Source organism: Haplochromis burtoni, unplaced genomic scaffold (assembly GCF_018398535.1).
Source record: "Haplochromis burtoni strain Fernald_Lab_line unplaced genomic scaffold, NCSU_Asbu1 Contig_12, whole genome shotgun sequence".
In the NCBI taxonomy this organism is placed as follows: domain Eukaryota; kingdom Metazoa; phylum Chordata; class Actinopteri; order Cichliformes; family Cichlidae; genus Haplochromis; species Haplochromis burtoni.
The window spans coordinates 656,793-673,149 of record NW_024582373.1 but is presented as its reverse complement, the minus strand read 5'-3'; the positions used below and the strand labels follow the sequence as shown (position 1 = coordinate 673,149).

The following is a 16,357-nucleotide window of genomic DNA, read 5'->3' as shown; positions in this document are numbered from 1 at the left end:
TTATAAAGTAATTATATAATAAAACTATTGAGCATTTGACCTTTTTAAATAATTGAATATGACTCATGCATAAGTGACTGTAGGTTTAAGTTCAGACAGTTCACACACCTCCTGATTGCTTTTCCTCTCCTTCCTTCACTTTTATCTCCAGGTATTCGCTCAGCCATCCAATGTCGCAATTACCAAGATGGATGTGAACAACCTGGCCATGGTGATGGCTCCCAACTGCCTCCGATGCCAGTCCGACGACCCACGGATCATCTTCGAGAACACCCGCAAGGAGATGTCCTTCCTGAGAATGCTCATCGTTCACCTGGACACCAGTTTCATTGAAGGGGTGGTGTAGAGGTTGCAAAGCACAGAGAGTGCACCTCAGGGGCTGATCAGCCCTCAAACTTCTCCAGTTATACATTAGAAGCATGCAAAAATACTGTCTCTCTGTTCAGACCGCACTGGAAACTGTTGAGGTGATATATTAAACTTCTTACAACACAAGGAGTGCGAAAACCGCTTTAGCTGGGACTTTGAGCCCTTGTGCTCTCCTGCTTTCTTACTGAAAGACGAACACACCACCTTAGGATTCACTGATTTTGATACTAAAATCCACAGTGACTGCTTACAAGTGGTTCACTTTAATGACTGTATTTTCTAACCGCTGCATGTGAAGAGGTTTACCTTTATTTCTTATCTAATTGGTAGAACTATAGTTACATGGGACAACTGGGCTGTGCAAAGTACAAACTTAGTTTCAGAAATTCCTTACTTGCACAAAAAAAACATAAGGCAGCAGTGTTAACGCTCTGCCTTTTTTTTCTCCTCTCCCCACCCCTCTGGTTGATTTTATTCAAGCGTGTGTGCGTGTGTGATTGTCAGCGTGTGAACAAAAGGCACAGCCTTCTATTATGTACAGAAAATTGAACATATGAAATGTAAAAGAGATCTTGTAATGGTGTCTTGTTAATAAGCTTGCCTGTGCTGTTTTGAGTAGTCGTACTGATAGCCGGTCTCCTCGTATTTAATTTTACGAGGCATATAAAGCCACTCCACCGCAATTATTCTGATAGACTACAGAGGCTTCATTTCAAAGCACAAACTAGAGGGATGTGCAGAAAGCTCTTGATAATGGATGTTGGCAATTTTCTAAGCAAATAAACATGGAACTACTTTGATTTTTCCAAATTCAAACGATTGCCTAAGCCAGGCGGGAGTGTTAATTCTAATTACAGCTCACGCTGTAACAACGTGGGAGGCTGGTTATTCAACTGATAATACACTCTATTATCTGTAAGATAAATTTCAATTGGAATCAAGTTCTCTTGTGTTTGTGGTCCCTATGTTATGCTTTTTTTTTTTTTGGCTCAGGTCTTACTATAAAACGGGTGTTCGATGTGAGAACTGTACATGGCCTCTCTCTTTCTCTCTCTCACAGACTGAAAATTTGATTAACCTTAACACAAGCCTCCTTCGCTGAATATTGATTTAACTGTCAAGTGCTATGAGAATGTAAACTGAGCTTTTTTGTGCCCCTCTTTAAGGCTTTGTCGATGTAAATATTTTACATGTAAAATAGTAGTAACTTCCTGTAAGTGTATTCTAATGGTCTGGGTTATGGTTGAGCTTAACTGTTGCTGTAAAAGAGCAATAAAAAAACTTTTGTGTTGTAATTAACTGATCATTTTTCTGCTGTAACCGCTCATCTTACGAACATAGGAATGATTCAAACCACTTTCCTTGTACATGCGTGTATGTGTGTTGGCATACTTTCTCATCGTAATAAGGAATGATTGTCCATGAATAAAGATTTGTTCAAAATTACTGTTGGATTCCCTAGTGTGTGCAATTTATTTGTATTTTGATTTTTTTTGGTTTGGGGCAGTTTGCCTTTATTCTGGTAATAATAGTTTGTAAAAAAGCGTGGAAGAACACCAAGTAACAAAGTCCTCTGATACCTCTGTGCAGTGGCTTAAAACTGTACAGTTCAGCCTGTATTAAAGGGTTTCTTGAGAGGTTATGATAAATCACTAATTTTCAATCCAATCCTTTACCTGACCATTTTCAAAGGAATGTTTTTGTTGTTTGTTAACAATGTCCCATGAATCATTCACAGGGGTCACGACTCTGTGATAGGCCCCAAGCCAGATATTTTCTTGGGCCGTTATCACCATGTGGGTGGCTGTGGCTCAGGAGGTAGAGCAGGTCATCTGCTAATCAGGAAGTTGTTGGTTTGATCACTAGGTGCTCCAGTCTGAGTGCCCAAGTGTCCTTGGGCAAAATACAAAAGCAGAGTGCTTTCATTGGAGTGTGAAAGTTGCACAGAAAGCACTTAAATGTTAAGTGAGTCCTCAAGCACAGTAATTCATGAATGGACTAAGCTTTTCAACTAGGCTACCACAAGCTAAAAACAGTAACACAAAAACAGCTGTAACGCTCACAAGAATGGAACAAATGAACCACAGGTCCTCAGACTGCATGGACGGGTCACCAAACCTTCACACTTATTTATAGAATTCTTCATTCAACAATTTGCAATAGACCAACTTCTGCATATCACACACACACACACGAGAGTGTGAGTGGATGTTTTCATGTAAGTGGAAACAAATATATCAGTCCTGTTAATCTTTTTATTCTAAACATAATTTTAATACATAGATAATTTTTAGGACCTTGGCTAAAAGAGTTCAGTCTGTGCTGAAGAATCATGGTGATCATACCAAATATTGACTCTCAAGCCCATTAGACTTTTACATACTCAGTTTTTGCCTTATATACAGATTTTCTGTTTATGTTTCTTCATTTCAATAGATTACTGCACCTATTTTTATTTTCTAATTGTTTTTTCTTTCGTATAGACTAACATTTTATAATAAAATATTTTCTAATATTAAAATGTTGAGCGTTTTTTTTTTAAATTTGATTTAAGGGATTAAACAATGTTTAACTACTAAAGTATACATTGATACATCAGTTCAATGTAATTATATTGTTGCAGTTTAAAATGTTCATGGATCTAACTCTCAAAAGCAGAAGTAATACGCCTTGACGTTTCGCAATCAGCCAGTCTGTCTTGCAGTGTGTTACACAATCACACCCAGAGAATGAGAATCCATTTTTCCTGTTTGTCCTTAGACTCACAAGGGAAAGAGTTAACAATCAGATATACCGGATTCCCCCCCCCCTCCCCCCGACACACACACACCCACACACACACTTCTCCACAATTGTCATTGCCTTCACTGTACATGTTCAAATATTTGTCATTTTTATGTTCATCACTACACAAACTTCACTCTGCTTCATCGGTCATTCTGGTGCAAAGCTGCCAGAGCAGCATAAACATTAAAGCCAGATAATAGGAGCTCTGGGCTTTGCCTTTGGGACTTGAACAAGTAAAAGAAAAGAGATCCAGGCGAACATACACCGGGGAGACACTCGTGTCCCCTGGGCATAGTCAGGAACTGAAAGCATCACTATTCTAAGATCAAAACAGCAACTTATTTAGGAAACATTAAATACAATTTAACATTATACAAGGAACAGCTGTACTAAAAAGCCATTGAAATTCTGATTTTTTGTGCTTGTATTTATGCCTGTGCCTGTATTTAGACTTTATTACGGATTTATACTGCATGTGACTTACATTTCTGATTTAATTTACTGCTTTTACATTTTTGTACATATTCATAATTATTACAGTTTATAATAGATAAAGTTTGGCAAATTGCAGGTTATTAAATATTTATCTATACATACGCAATGAAACAGACTGTATTAGATGAGACGTCCTATTGATATTCACAAGGGCTTTGGTCCGTTTAATGCGCATGCGCATCGCAGAAGCACACTGCCCGCGCCGGTGGTGAATGCAACGGGGAGAAATTTAACTGCGTGGTCTTGAGCTGACAGGCGGAGCCGGCGGTTCCTGTGCTTTTAAGCAGTTACACAGCAGATTATACATCGAACCGGACAAATAGAGACTGGTAAACAGGTAAGAAGCTTGAATATCCTCACTTTGCATTCGACAGATTTAAATTCCCAGTAATATCGTGACCGAGGCCCGGTTGGTGGGTGCATCAACAGCGGTATGGTGCCGCATGTCGGCTTTTTGAGTTCAAAACAAAACGTGACGAAGTAGGTAATAAAATGTTATACAAGTACATATCGGTTTTGTATTTGGTATATAGCAGGTGTGCTTTCAGGTCCTACGGTCTTTGTTACTCTGTGCTTTGAAATGTCTGTGGCTGTTTAGTTGGAGAAGTTTATACTCGGCATTTCCACGCCGCGCGCATACACAGCCAGAAAAGTATGAAAAAGTAGGCCTTCTGCGAGGCCGCGAACGGCTCTGTGAACGACAGCTGCTCGCCCAATCAAATGTAAGCGTCCCGCCTCCACAGCGCTTGTTCGACGAGTGTTATTTGTCAAAGGGTCTGACGTAGGTGTCAGTTACTTTCGCGCTCCGCCCTCCGGTTATAAAACACTGGACAATAACGCGTCTATAGTGGTAGAAGTGGTCAACAAAAGGAAATCTGGGAAATGTCGAGTCCTGTTAGTGTTTTTTCTCTTCAGCTTTTCCCCCTTTTATTAAATTAGATAGAAAATAGCGGTTGAACGCTGTTAAATGTATTGGGTGGGCCGGTGGTAAAATACTATATGGGGTTCCGTTTTCCTCCGCATATTACAATGCGAAATGTGCTACTCCACACATAGTCTTAGCGGATAATTTTGAGATTAAAGTAATTTTTATCACCTGTTTCATGTGCCCTGATTGTGGCATCTTGCGTCTCTTGTGCGTCTTCTGTGTCCGTGTCACTGCCGTCTGTGTAGCTCTCTGCACGCCAATAAACACCCGATTTGATCTTAAATCCAGTATTTTTGCCGAGCAGACTATTGCTCGCCTCTTAATGTAGCGGGAATACCCTACGTGCAACCATAATGGTCTTTACCATTGTCTCCCATTGTGTCTATACGTGAAATCGACTGACCAAAAAAACACGTGGGCAGGGTAGTGTGAAGATATCCGGTTTGTAGGTTGCGCTGAAATCCGGAGTTACTCCCGACAGTCTCCGCTATGGTGAACCGATTAGGCTCCGTCGTGGACAAAAGTAAGATGCTGTGGTGCATGGTGTGAATTTTTAGTTGTTTAAATGAAAGGCACCGGCATGTCAGTCTGTCCTGTGTACGTACGCATGACAAAAGAAGCGATGTTATCGGGAGGATTTCGGTCTATTCCTCTGCTCGACTCCAACGACCCTCATTATTTTTTATTTGTGTTTTTGTTATAGCTGAAATAGCGATCATCAGTGTTATTCTTTATCTGACAACGGCAGTTTAAGCAGAATGGGCTGTTAAATCAATCCCGTGTTAGCTCGGTGCAGAAATGTCTTCCTGCTGTAGTGGTGAATGCCTACAGTGAGCACATTATCTTTGTCATTCTTAAACCGTCTTTCGATGTGGTTGATAAGGATACACTGAAATCGCACTGTGATAAATTTGATTAAAACCGCTTAGGAGCCTGTGTGAGGACATTTGATTATTTTTTATTTTTTAAAGACTCCTATTCTTTGAGGTAGTGTTTGCTGAACATCTGGTACTGGCTACATATTCACCACCATTTGAGGGGCATGGCTCACCTTAATATACCAGTATTTAATCTCTGCACACTGTGCCACACCATGTAACAACATTTGTAATCTGTAGCTTGTATAAGCCTACAGTGGTAGTATTTTTCCCTTGCTGGACAGGGTTATTGTTCTGCTGGCACAAAGGGGGTGTCTTAGATTGGTATTCAGATTTAAAGAGTGATTTATTTTTCCAGTCACTTGGTGAAATATTTAGGAAAGACCACAGGCACACACAGAGTTGACTGCATTATTATCTGTAAAGACCTTGACGGTCGTGTGTGTGTGTGCACATGTGTATTGTGTCCCTTGTTCGGCACAATTTATGTCTCTTAGTTGCAAAACAGAGGTCATATGAGTGCAGATTCTTTTAATGGTTAATGTGTGTGTGTGTGTGCGCATACAGGAAGGGTGCCTTGATGTGGGCAGTATGAGTAAGACGCCCCCTAACAGAAGAGGGATAACATTTGAGGTGGGAGCTCAGCTTGAGGCTAGAGACAGCCTCAAAAACTGGTGAGTCATGGCCTCACTCATTCCTCTCTCATCCATTTTACTGTTCACTTCCCCCTCACACCTAAGTTTCCATTCCTTGTTTATTTTCGGGCCTGTATTACAGTAACCGTAATGTTTGATGAGTGTCCTCAAGGTGTCCCTTAAGCTGTGAAAATCATGTAAAAACATGTTAAATTCTATTTAAAGGAATTATCCTTGTAAATGTGTGATAAGACTACATCATTAGAATACTGCCATTGCAAAGCTAAGTGGGAGGAGCCTTTTAAAATATGAATGTCTTTTATAATAGACCTGCACTCCTTCTGACACAGTTATGTATAAATGCAGTTGATATTGTATACAACAGTTTAGTACTAAAGGTATCATTTAAAAATGAAAACTAACTCCACTACAGTAAGGTGTAAATGCCCAGCACACCATCCACTAAGTACAGCTGTGCCATGGTTCATTGTATTTTATGTGTTTACATTTTTAAGCTTGATTTCATTTCTAAAGCCACCCTCATTATATGTTTGAGATAAATGATAAGTGCTTAAATCACTAGACTTGTCATTCATTCAGCCTTTCTATAAACTAGCCATTGAACTTCTTCCTGTAGGTATGCTGCCAACATTGAGAAGATTGACTATGACGATGAAAAAGTGTTGATCCATTATCGGCAGTGGAGCCACCGTTACGACGAATGGTTTGACTGGACAAGTCCCTACCTGAGACCTGTAGAGAGAATTCAGCTGAGGCGGCAGGGCCTGAATGATGATGTACCTGTAAGCTAACAGTCATGCTTGCTTTGAAGTGTGTAGCGTAGAGACATTCTGCCTTGTCTTCTTTACCCTTTGTTGCACAGTGCATTACTGCATTGAACTGGACTTAGCGAAATGCGATTCTTGGGTTTTTGTATTTGCATAAGTTCAATGGTACTGCTGCTTTTACTTACAAGTAAAAGTGTCATTTTTAATAAAACTATAGGAAGCCTTTAACACCTCCACCTCCAATGCAATCTTTGAAATGGTGCCAACAGTGTCACATCTTTTCCCTCCAGGCCTTTCATGTGAATGACAAAGTGTTGGCCAGCTGGTCTGACTGCCGTTTCTATCCTGCTAAGGTCATTTCGGTTAATAAAGATGGTGAGTATCGCATTAAGTTAATGGGCTTAAATGAGTTTCAGTCATGGATTTGTTACTAGTTTTTAAAGTTTTGCATTTTCATTGCAAAGTAGTGTTATATGGAGTATAGTCTGAGATCTTGTACGTTTGTTTTTGGTTTCAATATGAAATCTGTGATGTCGTCTAAGTACTTTCTCTTTTGTTGGGAATGCAAAAAAATATCTAAAATGCTAGATTTATCTGATTTCTGCATAGAGCGATTGCCTCACACACATCACATTTAAAATGATCAAATAGTTGTATGTTTTCTTCATTCTTTTCAGCATCCTACACTGTGAGGTTTTATGATGGTGTCATCCAGACAGTGAAAGGAATACATGTGAAGCCTTTTACCAGAGAGGTACCAACATGTTTTTTTTTTTCTTACAAATGATACGATATACTGTCGTGGATTCGACTACAGTTTTTAGATCTTTGTTTCTAAGCTATTTCTTTGCCCTGCTCACAGAGAGGTGGAGGGAAGTCTCGGTCTTCTGAAAGGAACATGGTTAGGAGGGCCCCAAACCGCAGAGACAGAAGGTCTCAGGAGAACGGGGGACCCAAGAACAAGCGAGCCAGACGCAGCACTTCAGACCAGGAGGAAGACAGCAACACTGAGGATGAGGAGCATGAACAGGGAATGGTAAATGATAAAAACAAGAAAACAAATGGTGAGCTAGAGGCTGTGCCCACTGTCAAAAAAGAAGAGGAAATCCCTGAGAAAGCAGACCAAATCAAGCCCAGGGATGTCGAAAAAGGGACAGGATTCAGTAATGGCGTGAAAGTCGAGGAAGACGAGAAGGAAGGTGGCGAAACGTGTCGCATCAATGGAGATGTGAAAAAGGAAGAGGTGGAAATGGAACAGACTGGAGCAAAGCCATATACAGAGTCACTCAAGCCATACACAGAGTTGCCCACTCAGATGTCATCGCAAACAGAGCAGGTGTCTGTCACTATGACAACCACAGAATCCAGTGGCGATGTGGAGCAGAAACCAAATGTCCAATCAGAAAGTGTTCAGGCTGCAGTGGATGTGCCGCCTCCTCAGCCTGTGAAACGTAAGTGTTAACGCACTAAATGAAGTCATTTAGCAGAAATGCCATTGGCTCTCTGGTGTTTTGGAAAGCATGTGAGCGCACTTTGAAGAGTTCCTTTCATTTATCTTTTAACAGCGGTAAGGAAGCAGGGTTTCCACAACCCCAACAGATTCAGCAGAGAACCATGTGAGTACATTTTAACATTTTTGAGTCAAGCACTGCAATTTCTCACACTCTTTAAAAAAACAAGAAGAGCTTTATTTACACCTTGCACTTCTTTTGTTCTGTTTCAGTGTATCGAGTTATCAAAAACCAACCTCCTCCTGTCCTGTCCATCAATCTTGATCACAACCCGTTCAAGTGCAGTGCTCCTGGCTGCACAAAATCATTCCGTAAAGCCAAGCTGCTGCATTACCACATGAAATATTACCATGGCGAGGAACAGCCCCCAGAGGCAGACCGCAGCCCCACAAGGAGCGTCCAGACTAGGGCCTCTGAGAAACAGTCTAGTGCCACTGGTTTGGATGGCACAAAGAGAAGGCGCACCATTTCTGCATCCATGCGTAAGTTATTCTTCAGTTTGTCATTTGTTCCAGATAAAGTGACAGAGGAAGAGTTTTTAATAAATAAACTGGGTCACTGCGTCGCTTTTTCAATAGTAGAATCTGAAATGCTGAGTCACGGCTTGCTGTTATTTTAAATCACATACTTCAGAATTGAGGCCAAGTGATAAATATATGCACGTCCAGCATTGCTTTGAGATCAGGCACCTTGGCTCATAAATTCCTTGTGATTTTTTTCCTCAGAGTCTGTTGGAGTTGCCACGGCTCCGCGTGGAGAGCTGAAGGCTGCTGGCAGACGCACCTCAGCACCGCCTGCAGTCAACACTCAAGGCCATCAGCAGAGGGCACTGCTGAGGGAGAAAAGCAAAGAGAACCAGCTGGACAGGAATGGCTGTCAGCTGCAGGACAAAGACTCAGACAGGAGTTGCTTCGATATTGGTCAGTATGATGCAATGAAAATGTGCTCAGAACAATTCAGCTTGTATGAGTACCAACCTGTTAGCAGTGTTTGCTGTACTCTCATGCAGCTGAACTCTTGCCCCTAGGTTCAGTAAAAGATAAACTGAAAGAAAAGCCTAAACAGAAGGACTTCCTCCGCATTAAACTCAAGAAAAAGAAGAAGAAAAAGAAGGCCAAGTCTGGTAAGAAGCAGGTGCTTGGCATATGGCTGCATCGCATATCTGCTGCTCTGCATGCGCACTCACTGTGACATTGTGGGAATGGCTAGCCTGCAAAGCATCGTGCTCCATTCAGTCCTCTTGGTGTGGTGGTTGAGTCTGTGTGTGTGGGAGAAGCGTGATATTTGTCGTCTGCCTCTGTCCCTCCATAATGTCAGTCAAAAAACTCCAACATCTTGTCTCTTAAATCTATTGGTCAGCTTGATTTATTTTATTTTTTTAGATTGTTTTTAAAGTTCTTTTAGCTGGCAATACAGATGGAAAAAGCCAGATTTTATTGTGGCACTGATAATGACTGATCCGACATACAAGTCCTGCACTAGTGTTAATTCTGGGTAGCATTCACAGTGGTGTGTTTGGCATGCACACGAATGTATAGGCGGCGTTCCACTGACTAGTTATTTGACATTGTTCAGTCCTGAAATACGGGCTGCATGTTTGCCCCCCGATTGTTCTTGAGTAATGTCATTTGTCCATAATGTATGTTTGTGCCACATTTTCTCACTTCCTGATGGGCACTTGTTTTTAGCATTATTAAAGCTGACATTTTTGTTCAACATGTGCTTCCCCCCCCTTCCCTGTATTAACAGACTGCACAGGTAGTGAGGAGAATATTGGCATCTCAGTATTGGGTCTTCAGTCCAAATTGAATTTGCCACTCAAAACTCCCCCCTCACACAATCACAAGCCCGAGGCCTACCCCAGCAGGCCTGGATACAGCTACTCAGAGCAGATACATGTGGATGGTGGGTATTTCTGATAGTGTGCGTGTATTGAATATGTGTGGCTGTAGATGGGTTCCTCTCCCTACATTCTTCTGTTCCTTTCGGATTTAATCCATCATGCTGCAGATTTTGTTTAGCTTGACTCATCTTTGTACATTTGATACTCATGCATGCAACAAGTCAATATAGTTGCCACATTTTGAACCCATGGTTGATTGAATCCTTTGCTGTTGTTCGCTGCCACTGCTTGCTTCATCATTTAAGCTACAAATACTAAAAAACAACAGTGATTTAAGCGGAAGTTTTATTTCGACTTAACAGGATCACCCACAAACAAATTAAATCTTAAGGTTGTGTCGTTCACTTGAAAACCCAACCGTTCGTTTTGTCCCTGTTACTGTAGATGAGGATAGTATCAGTGACTGGTCCACTGATAGCTGTGGGTGGAGTGAAGATGACTTTGATGTGGATTTGGATGTCACTACACCACCTCTGAGTGTGGACTCTGGTGCCTTAGACACCAGTGACCAAGAGATAGTGAGATGCATCTGTGAGGTGGAAGAAGAGAATGACTTCATGATTCAGGTGAGCTTGTTGTTGTTTTGTTTTTATTTTAAATCAGGCTTTATTATTTATTGCTTTTGTATCTAAGACTTTCACAATTGTTAAATACGTTTGTCTTGTTGTTAGTGTGAAGATTGTTTGTGCTGGCAGCATGGCACCTGTATGGGATTGTTGGAAGAAAATGTTCCAGACCGTTACACTTGCTACATCTGCCGAGACCCACCAGGTAAGGGGGAAAAAATTTATTTGTTTATTTTTTTTAAAAGCAGACCTAGAATTATACTTTCCAGTGAGCACAAGGGACTTTGCAGATGTTCGCGCACAATTGTCAGCACAGAATTTACATTAGTTTAACAACTGTGCATGTGCCCCGGGTGACAGACCTCAAAGAAATATAATAAGAAGGACACTGGATCTCCAGCTGCACAATAGAGTATGGTCAAAGCCTAAGACTGCATCATTTCCATCATAAAGCTTGCTCTGCTTATCTGTTAGAAATAACCATTTGCTTCTGCTGTAGTTTTTACTTCTCTCTCTCTCTCTATTTTGCACAGTTGAAGAGCGTATCAGGTCATTTCACTGCGTGTTATACTTGTATAACTATGTACGTGACAAATAAAAGGATCTTGAATCTTGAAAAAGTGTAACCGGCCATCTAGTGGACAATAAGAAAATGACAATGTCCAAGGAACATTGGACAATACGAAAAATTTTATTTTTAAAGTTGTTCCAAGTTCTAACATTGTGTCCCTGTGGCTCTTGTTGGATGCTAAATTGTTTAGCCAATAATCAGTAATCATTTTTATGTCATATGACTCATTTTTGTTACCCTAATTCTCATCCTCTTCCTCCTCCTTCTCCTGGTTTGAAGATGCTATCATTTCACTGTGATTCTAAATGCTTACTGGACTGTACATGATATCATTGTGTAACTTTAAATTGAGATTAGAATGTTTAGTCCTAATAACCATAGTCATGACTTTTGACATACAATATTAGCATTTTAAAAGGAATTCTGCTTCATATTATTACCTTGTTTTTTTTTTTAAGACAGAAGTTTTACACTTAGGTGTGTCGCTGTATGGCACAGTACACTTTGCTTATATAGAGTCATAAGTTCCTGGTCTTCAAAACACAGCTAAATTACAGAAACTATGAACATTGCTGGCTATTGTTTTTAGTTGGTTATTAGTGGGAACTAAACAATGTAGTCTTCTGGGGTGTTTGACTGTGTCCACGGCACAGAGCTGCATGACTGTACAGTCCTGACTTTAGCTAAAAAGAAAATGTGTGAAGAGTGTTAACATTGCCAAGGTGGAGGAGTAAATGATGGAAGCTGATAAAATGCTGCTAAGCTAAGACCTTTAGCACACATCTGTTTAGTTGACTTGGTTTGCTTACGTTTGTGCGTTCTGTTCTTCAATCTGCCATTTATTCCCAACCAACTAGAAAAGGAGTCAGACACAGTTTGGCTTGTACAGAGAATATTGGTGGCCTAACAGTCAAAGCATATTTTTGCTGTTACAAACAGTTAATATTTAATTGTCTCAATTTCAGGTCAGAGGCAGAGTCTACGTTACTGGTATGATCGAGAGTGGTTGACCAATGGTCACATGTATGGACTCTCGTTCCTGGAAGAAAACTACTCTCACCAAAATGCCAAGAAGATCACCACCACCCACCAGCTGCTGGGAGATGTGCATCATGTAGTGGAGATCCTCAATGGTCTTCAGCTTAAGATGAGCGTCTTACAGTGAGTACAATTATTCCCAAGACAGGATATTTCTGACCAATGCACTTCAGCTGTTATTAATGATTAATCAGTCACACATTGGATTTTTTTCCCTGTACTTTCAGGAACAACTCTCACCCTGACCTGCAGCTATGGCGACAGCCCTGGAAGCATTTGGAGAGGTCAAGGATTGGTTCAGATTCGTGCCGGAGCAGCAATGCAATTCCATCTCCTGTGACTCCTGATGAGGACATGAACCGAGGAGAGATCTTAATGTCCAACGCTCTGGAGAAGCTTAGCCGGGCTGCTACAGCTGCCACCGCCTCTTCGTCCTGCTCTTCTTCCCCCTTTCCTTCCTTCCAAGACTCTTACATTACCAGTGAACACTGCTACCAGAAACCACGAGCATATTATCCAGCAGTGGAGCAGCGGCTGGTGGTGGAGACCCGACAGGGCTCTGAGCTGGAGGACAGCATGAGGAGCACAGAGGAGCTGCTGGAAAGGGAGCAACGCTACGGAAGCCTGCTTGAGACAGACAAGCCCAAATCAACAGGCATCAGCAACAAGGTGGGGATTTGTTATGTAATTAAACTGAGAACAGCTGCTCTTCTGAGGGGGATATATAAAAATATACTTTTGTCAGCATTTCTCAGAATAACTCACCTCATGTGAGCATTAGATCTTAACTGCACAGGTCCCTTTTGGTTTATTATATAATTTAAAATGACTCCATCATAAACTTTGTTTTTCCTCAAAGTGAATACATTTCCAAGTAAGTCCTTGTACAACTCTCATGTGGATTGTAGGTAAATCCTCCCATTTTTTTTCCCTTAAAACTGTTCAGGCTTCATTGGGTGGCTCATGGTCACAGACTGAGAACAGGGACGAGGGTGTCAAGGACTCCGGAGAAGCTTCAGATAACAGCAGGCAGCATCAGCAGTGGCGGATCAACCTGCTGGATCACATAGATGCCGTCCAGGACGAGGTCTCTCACAGGATGGACTTCATTGAGAGGGAGCTAGATGGTAAGCCCTTTGACTTTAATAGCTTCTGTCCAACTAGGTCATTTAACTCACCAAACTGATTTAAAAATATGACTGATAAAATTTCACAAAGGTTCTCTGAAACAAACTCTACTTCTTGTCATCAGTGCTGGAGAGCTGGCTGGACTACACCGGGGAACTGGAGCCTCCTGAACCTCTGGCTCGCCTGCCTCAGCTCAAACACCGCATGAAACGGTTGCTGACACAGCTAAGCAAGGTGCAGCAGATCGCCCTGTACAGCTCCACATGAGGGCGTCAGAGAAGAGCAGCAGGTTCAGACGCCACACAGCCTGCAGAAGAGATGCAGTGGCTGAAGCTCACTGGTCACAGGCTGCAAAGATGACAGTATTCATGCAGGTCCAAGACTTTGTTGGTTCAGCACATTTGCTCTGATCTGACCTCTGCTGCTGTTTCTCCTTTTTTAAAAGGGTCCGTGTGGTGGAATCCAATGCCGTGCTCAGCTTGTGTCATATATGAATATTTATATGAACATTTATATGAACATGTATGAAAAGTGAGCATCTTAAATCAGGATAAAACACAAGAAGTAACCTCGTAAATGCAGGAGAAAATCCTTTAGGACCAGACTACACTTCTGTGGTTTCCATGCAACTCTAAACCTTATGAATGCCTTTTGTCTGAGCTACTGCTTGAGGTTGTCCCGTCTCTCCCAGTACGCAGTGCTTTACATGCAGAAGAAGCTTTATAAGCAAATTGCAGTTCCTGAACCTACACTCTTTGCAGCAGATTTCTGAACACATTTTCATTTTTTTTTTTTAAATGGTTTTGTTTTGCATAACCTTGTCTCCCAGAGTTCAGTTGTGGTCATCTATCATGCCATAATGTGTCAAATTCTTTTGGTAAATGTGGACAGATAGAAACTTGAAGACATCTAGTATGTAATGATGCTGTATAAGCGGTCCCTACAAAAAAATCTATTTTTTTTGACCTCCTCTAGGGTTTGTTTTCCACTACACTGTGAAGTTATTTTTGTTGGGTATCAAAGGCATCTTATTTTAGCTTTACTGGCAAAAGGAAAAGTTTTGTTTGAAAGCTGTCTGCTTGTCCGTTCACCCATTTTATCAGTTTGCGTTCCTACTTTAAATTACTCCTTGGATTGTCGTTGCTATAGCACTTGACCTATGATTCACTGAAAATTGTAATGTGGACTTGTCTCTTCTTAACCTATCATCTTGTGTCAGTGACATATTACTCAGAAAACCTGTAAATGTGTTCTTTTTCCTGTATTCTGTTTATTTACAGTAAATCGTTTGTTTGTAAATATGTCATTCTTCTTTAATGAGCATATTGTATGCTACTGTACTGTGTGTCTGGTTTAGAAGCAGGGGAAATGTCCAGAACAATGCAAACAGATTTCCTGGTACATAAATAAAATATCCTTGATATTAATCGCGATGAACATGTTCTGTATGTTTTCTCATAAAAACAGAGCAGTCCTCTTCTGTCTGTGTTGACTACCAGTGAAGTCGATGGTTGGATCATTCATATTTTGATGTTGATGTTTGATGTGACGGTTTTTGGCTTTTTATGGCATAGCCGATTTGAGCGGTTATATAATCGGCTTGAAAATAGAAACTGGATGGGGATTGTAATCGTGTAATCTCTCAAAATGTCAGCTGCTATCGTGAATGAAGGAATGAGCAGGAAAATGATATATTAAGCCTCAATGCTCATCTGTTGATCAGAGACTTATAAACAGCGGTCGTTTAAAAATTAATCGTCGATAAATTCAGCAGCCCAGCGAATCTAATGAAGTTGGGAACTGTGAAGTCATCACAAACACTGGCTTTGATCGTCTCTGTACATTTTGTTTCTCCCTTGGGAGCAGAGTGTCGTCTCCGTGATTTCGGAGCGGAGTGAGACCTCCCGTTCTCACCCCCCACTTTGTGGGTGGTACCGCCTCTTTCCCATTGGCTCCTCCGCCGTGTCTCCGCCGCAGCGTGTAGTTCCGCCCAGAATTACTAGTTGAGGCAGAGGAAACGCTGGGCAGCCACGAGCGTTGTTCGCTGTGTACTTAGAAATACAATTCACCGACGGTATTCAACAGCACTCCCAGCGAAGAATTGACAGTAAACCACCGGATACTTATTTCAACCGTCGAGGTGAGTTTTCATAACCGTTTACCACTTACAGATGTGCCCGATGCCACAGGAGATTACCTCAGCTCGCTGGATTTCTCAACCTGTTCGTGCTGCTGTCTGTACTGTCCAGGCGTTTGTTACATCGATGATGGCAGCAGTTAGAGGATCGTTAGAGGACTAGTTAAAACCACATGTTAAACACCAGTGGCTCACAGGGAGCGAGCGGTCCAGTCATGAAAAAACCCAAAAACCAATAAATAAATAAACTGCAGCTGAATTGAATTGAGTTCGTAGCCGCTTCTCTCAACTGTGATGCGACATAACGCCTGTGTTAACGGTTTAGCTTGTTTCCCTTCATTTGTCAGTGCAGTTGTTGTTGCCATTGAGCTGGGATTTTTTTTTCACTGTTAACATTTGTGCTTGCTAAGTGTTAACCTGTGTTTTAGCTAGTTAGAATACAACTAGGCCTGTCACGACGCCTCATAACGGACTGTGACAACTAAAGAAATGTTAGCCGAATAGCTTTGAGCTAAATAGATGTAGTGCACAGAACCTGTTAGTACTTATTACCTGTTAATAAAAAGAAAACAAGAACTTTTATTATAAACGCGCCAAAAATACAAGTTGTGCCTTTTATTTAA

General features: G+C 41.3%; 3 protein-coding genes across 12 annotated transcripts in view; all 3 read left to right on the top strand.

Annotated features, from left to right (window-relative positions):
• Positions 1-1,823, top strand: part of arhgap46a (Rho GTPase activating protein 46a) — a 30,311-nt gene extending 28,488 nt beyond the window's left edge. For all 5 annotated transcript variants that reach the window (XM_014341021.2, XM_005915314.3, XM_042214658.1 and 2 more), the window contains one exon: positions 152-1,823. In XM_014341021.2, coding sequence (XP_014196507.1) covers positions 152-346 — 195 coding nt within the window. In that variant the 3' untranslated portion in view covers positions 347-1,823. The remainder of the gene's footprint in view (positions 1-151) is intronic.
• A 2,009-nt stretch (positions 1,824-3,832) lies between these two features.
• Positions 3,833-15,024, top strand: phf20a (PHD finger protein 20, a). 5 transcript variants are annotated; one of them, XM_005915310.2, is made up of 17 exons: positions 3,833-3,988; positions 6,025-6,131; positions 6,730-6,895; positions 7,171-7,255; positions 7,558-7,634; positions 7,743-8,331; positions 8,446-8,496; positions 8,604-8,873; positions 9,117-9,311; positions 9,419-9,514; positions 10,141-10,296; positions 10,679-10,860; positions 10,966-11,065; positions 12,397-12,592; positions 12,697-13,138; positions 13,416-13,596; positions 13,722-15,024. In XM_005915310.2, the coding sequence occupies exons 2-17, from the start codon at positions 6,049-6,051 to the stop codon at positions 13,862-13,864; spliced, it is 3,012 nt and encodes a 1,003-aa protein (XP_005915372.1). In that variant the 5' UTR covers positions 3,833-3,988; positions 6,025-6,048; the 3' UTR covers positions 13,865-15,024. The 5 variants fall into 5 exon arrangements, with proteins under 5 accessions (XP_005915372.1, XP_042070612.1, XP_005915375.1 ...); XM_005915311.3 differs by lacking the exon at positions 3,833-3,988 and adding an exon at positions 3,995-5,102; XM_042214678.1 differs by lacking the exon at positions 10,141-10,296.
• Positions 15,025-15,576: 552 nt separating this feature from the next.
• The window catches only part of ndrg3a (ndrg family member 3a), a 32,344-nt gene continuing 31,563 nt past the window's right edge, over positions 15,577-16,357 (top strand). For both annotated transcript variants that reach the window (XM_005915308.3, XM_005915306.3), the window contains exon 1: positions 15,577-15,737. The gene's annotated coding sequence lies outside the window, so the exon portion shown is untranslated. The remainder of the gene's footprint in view (positions 15,738-16,357) is intronic.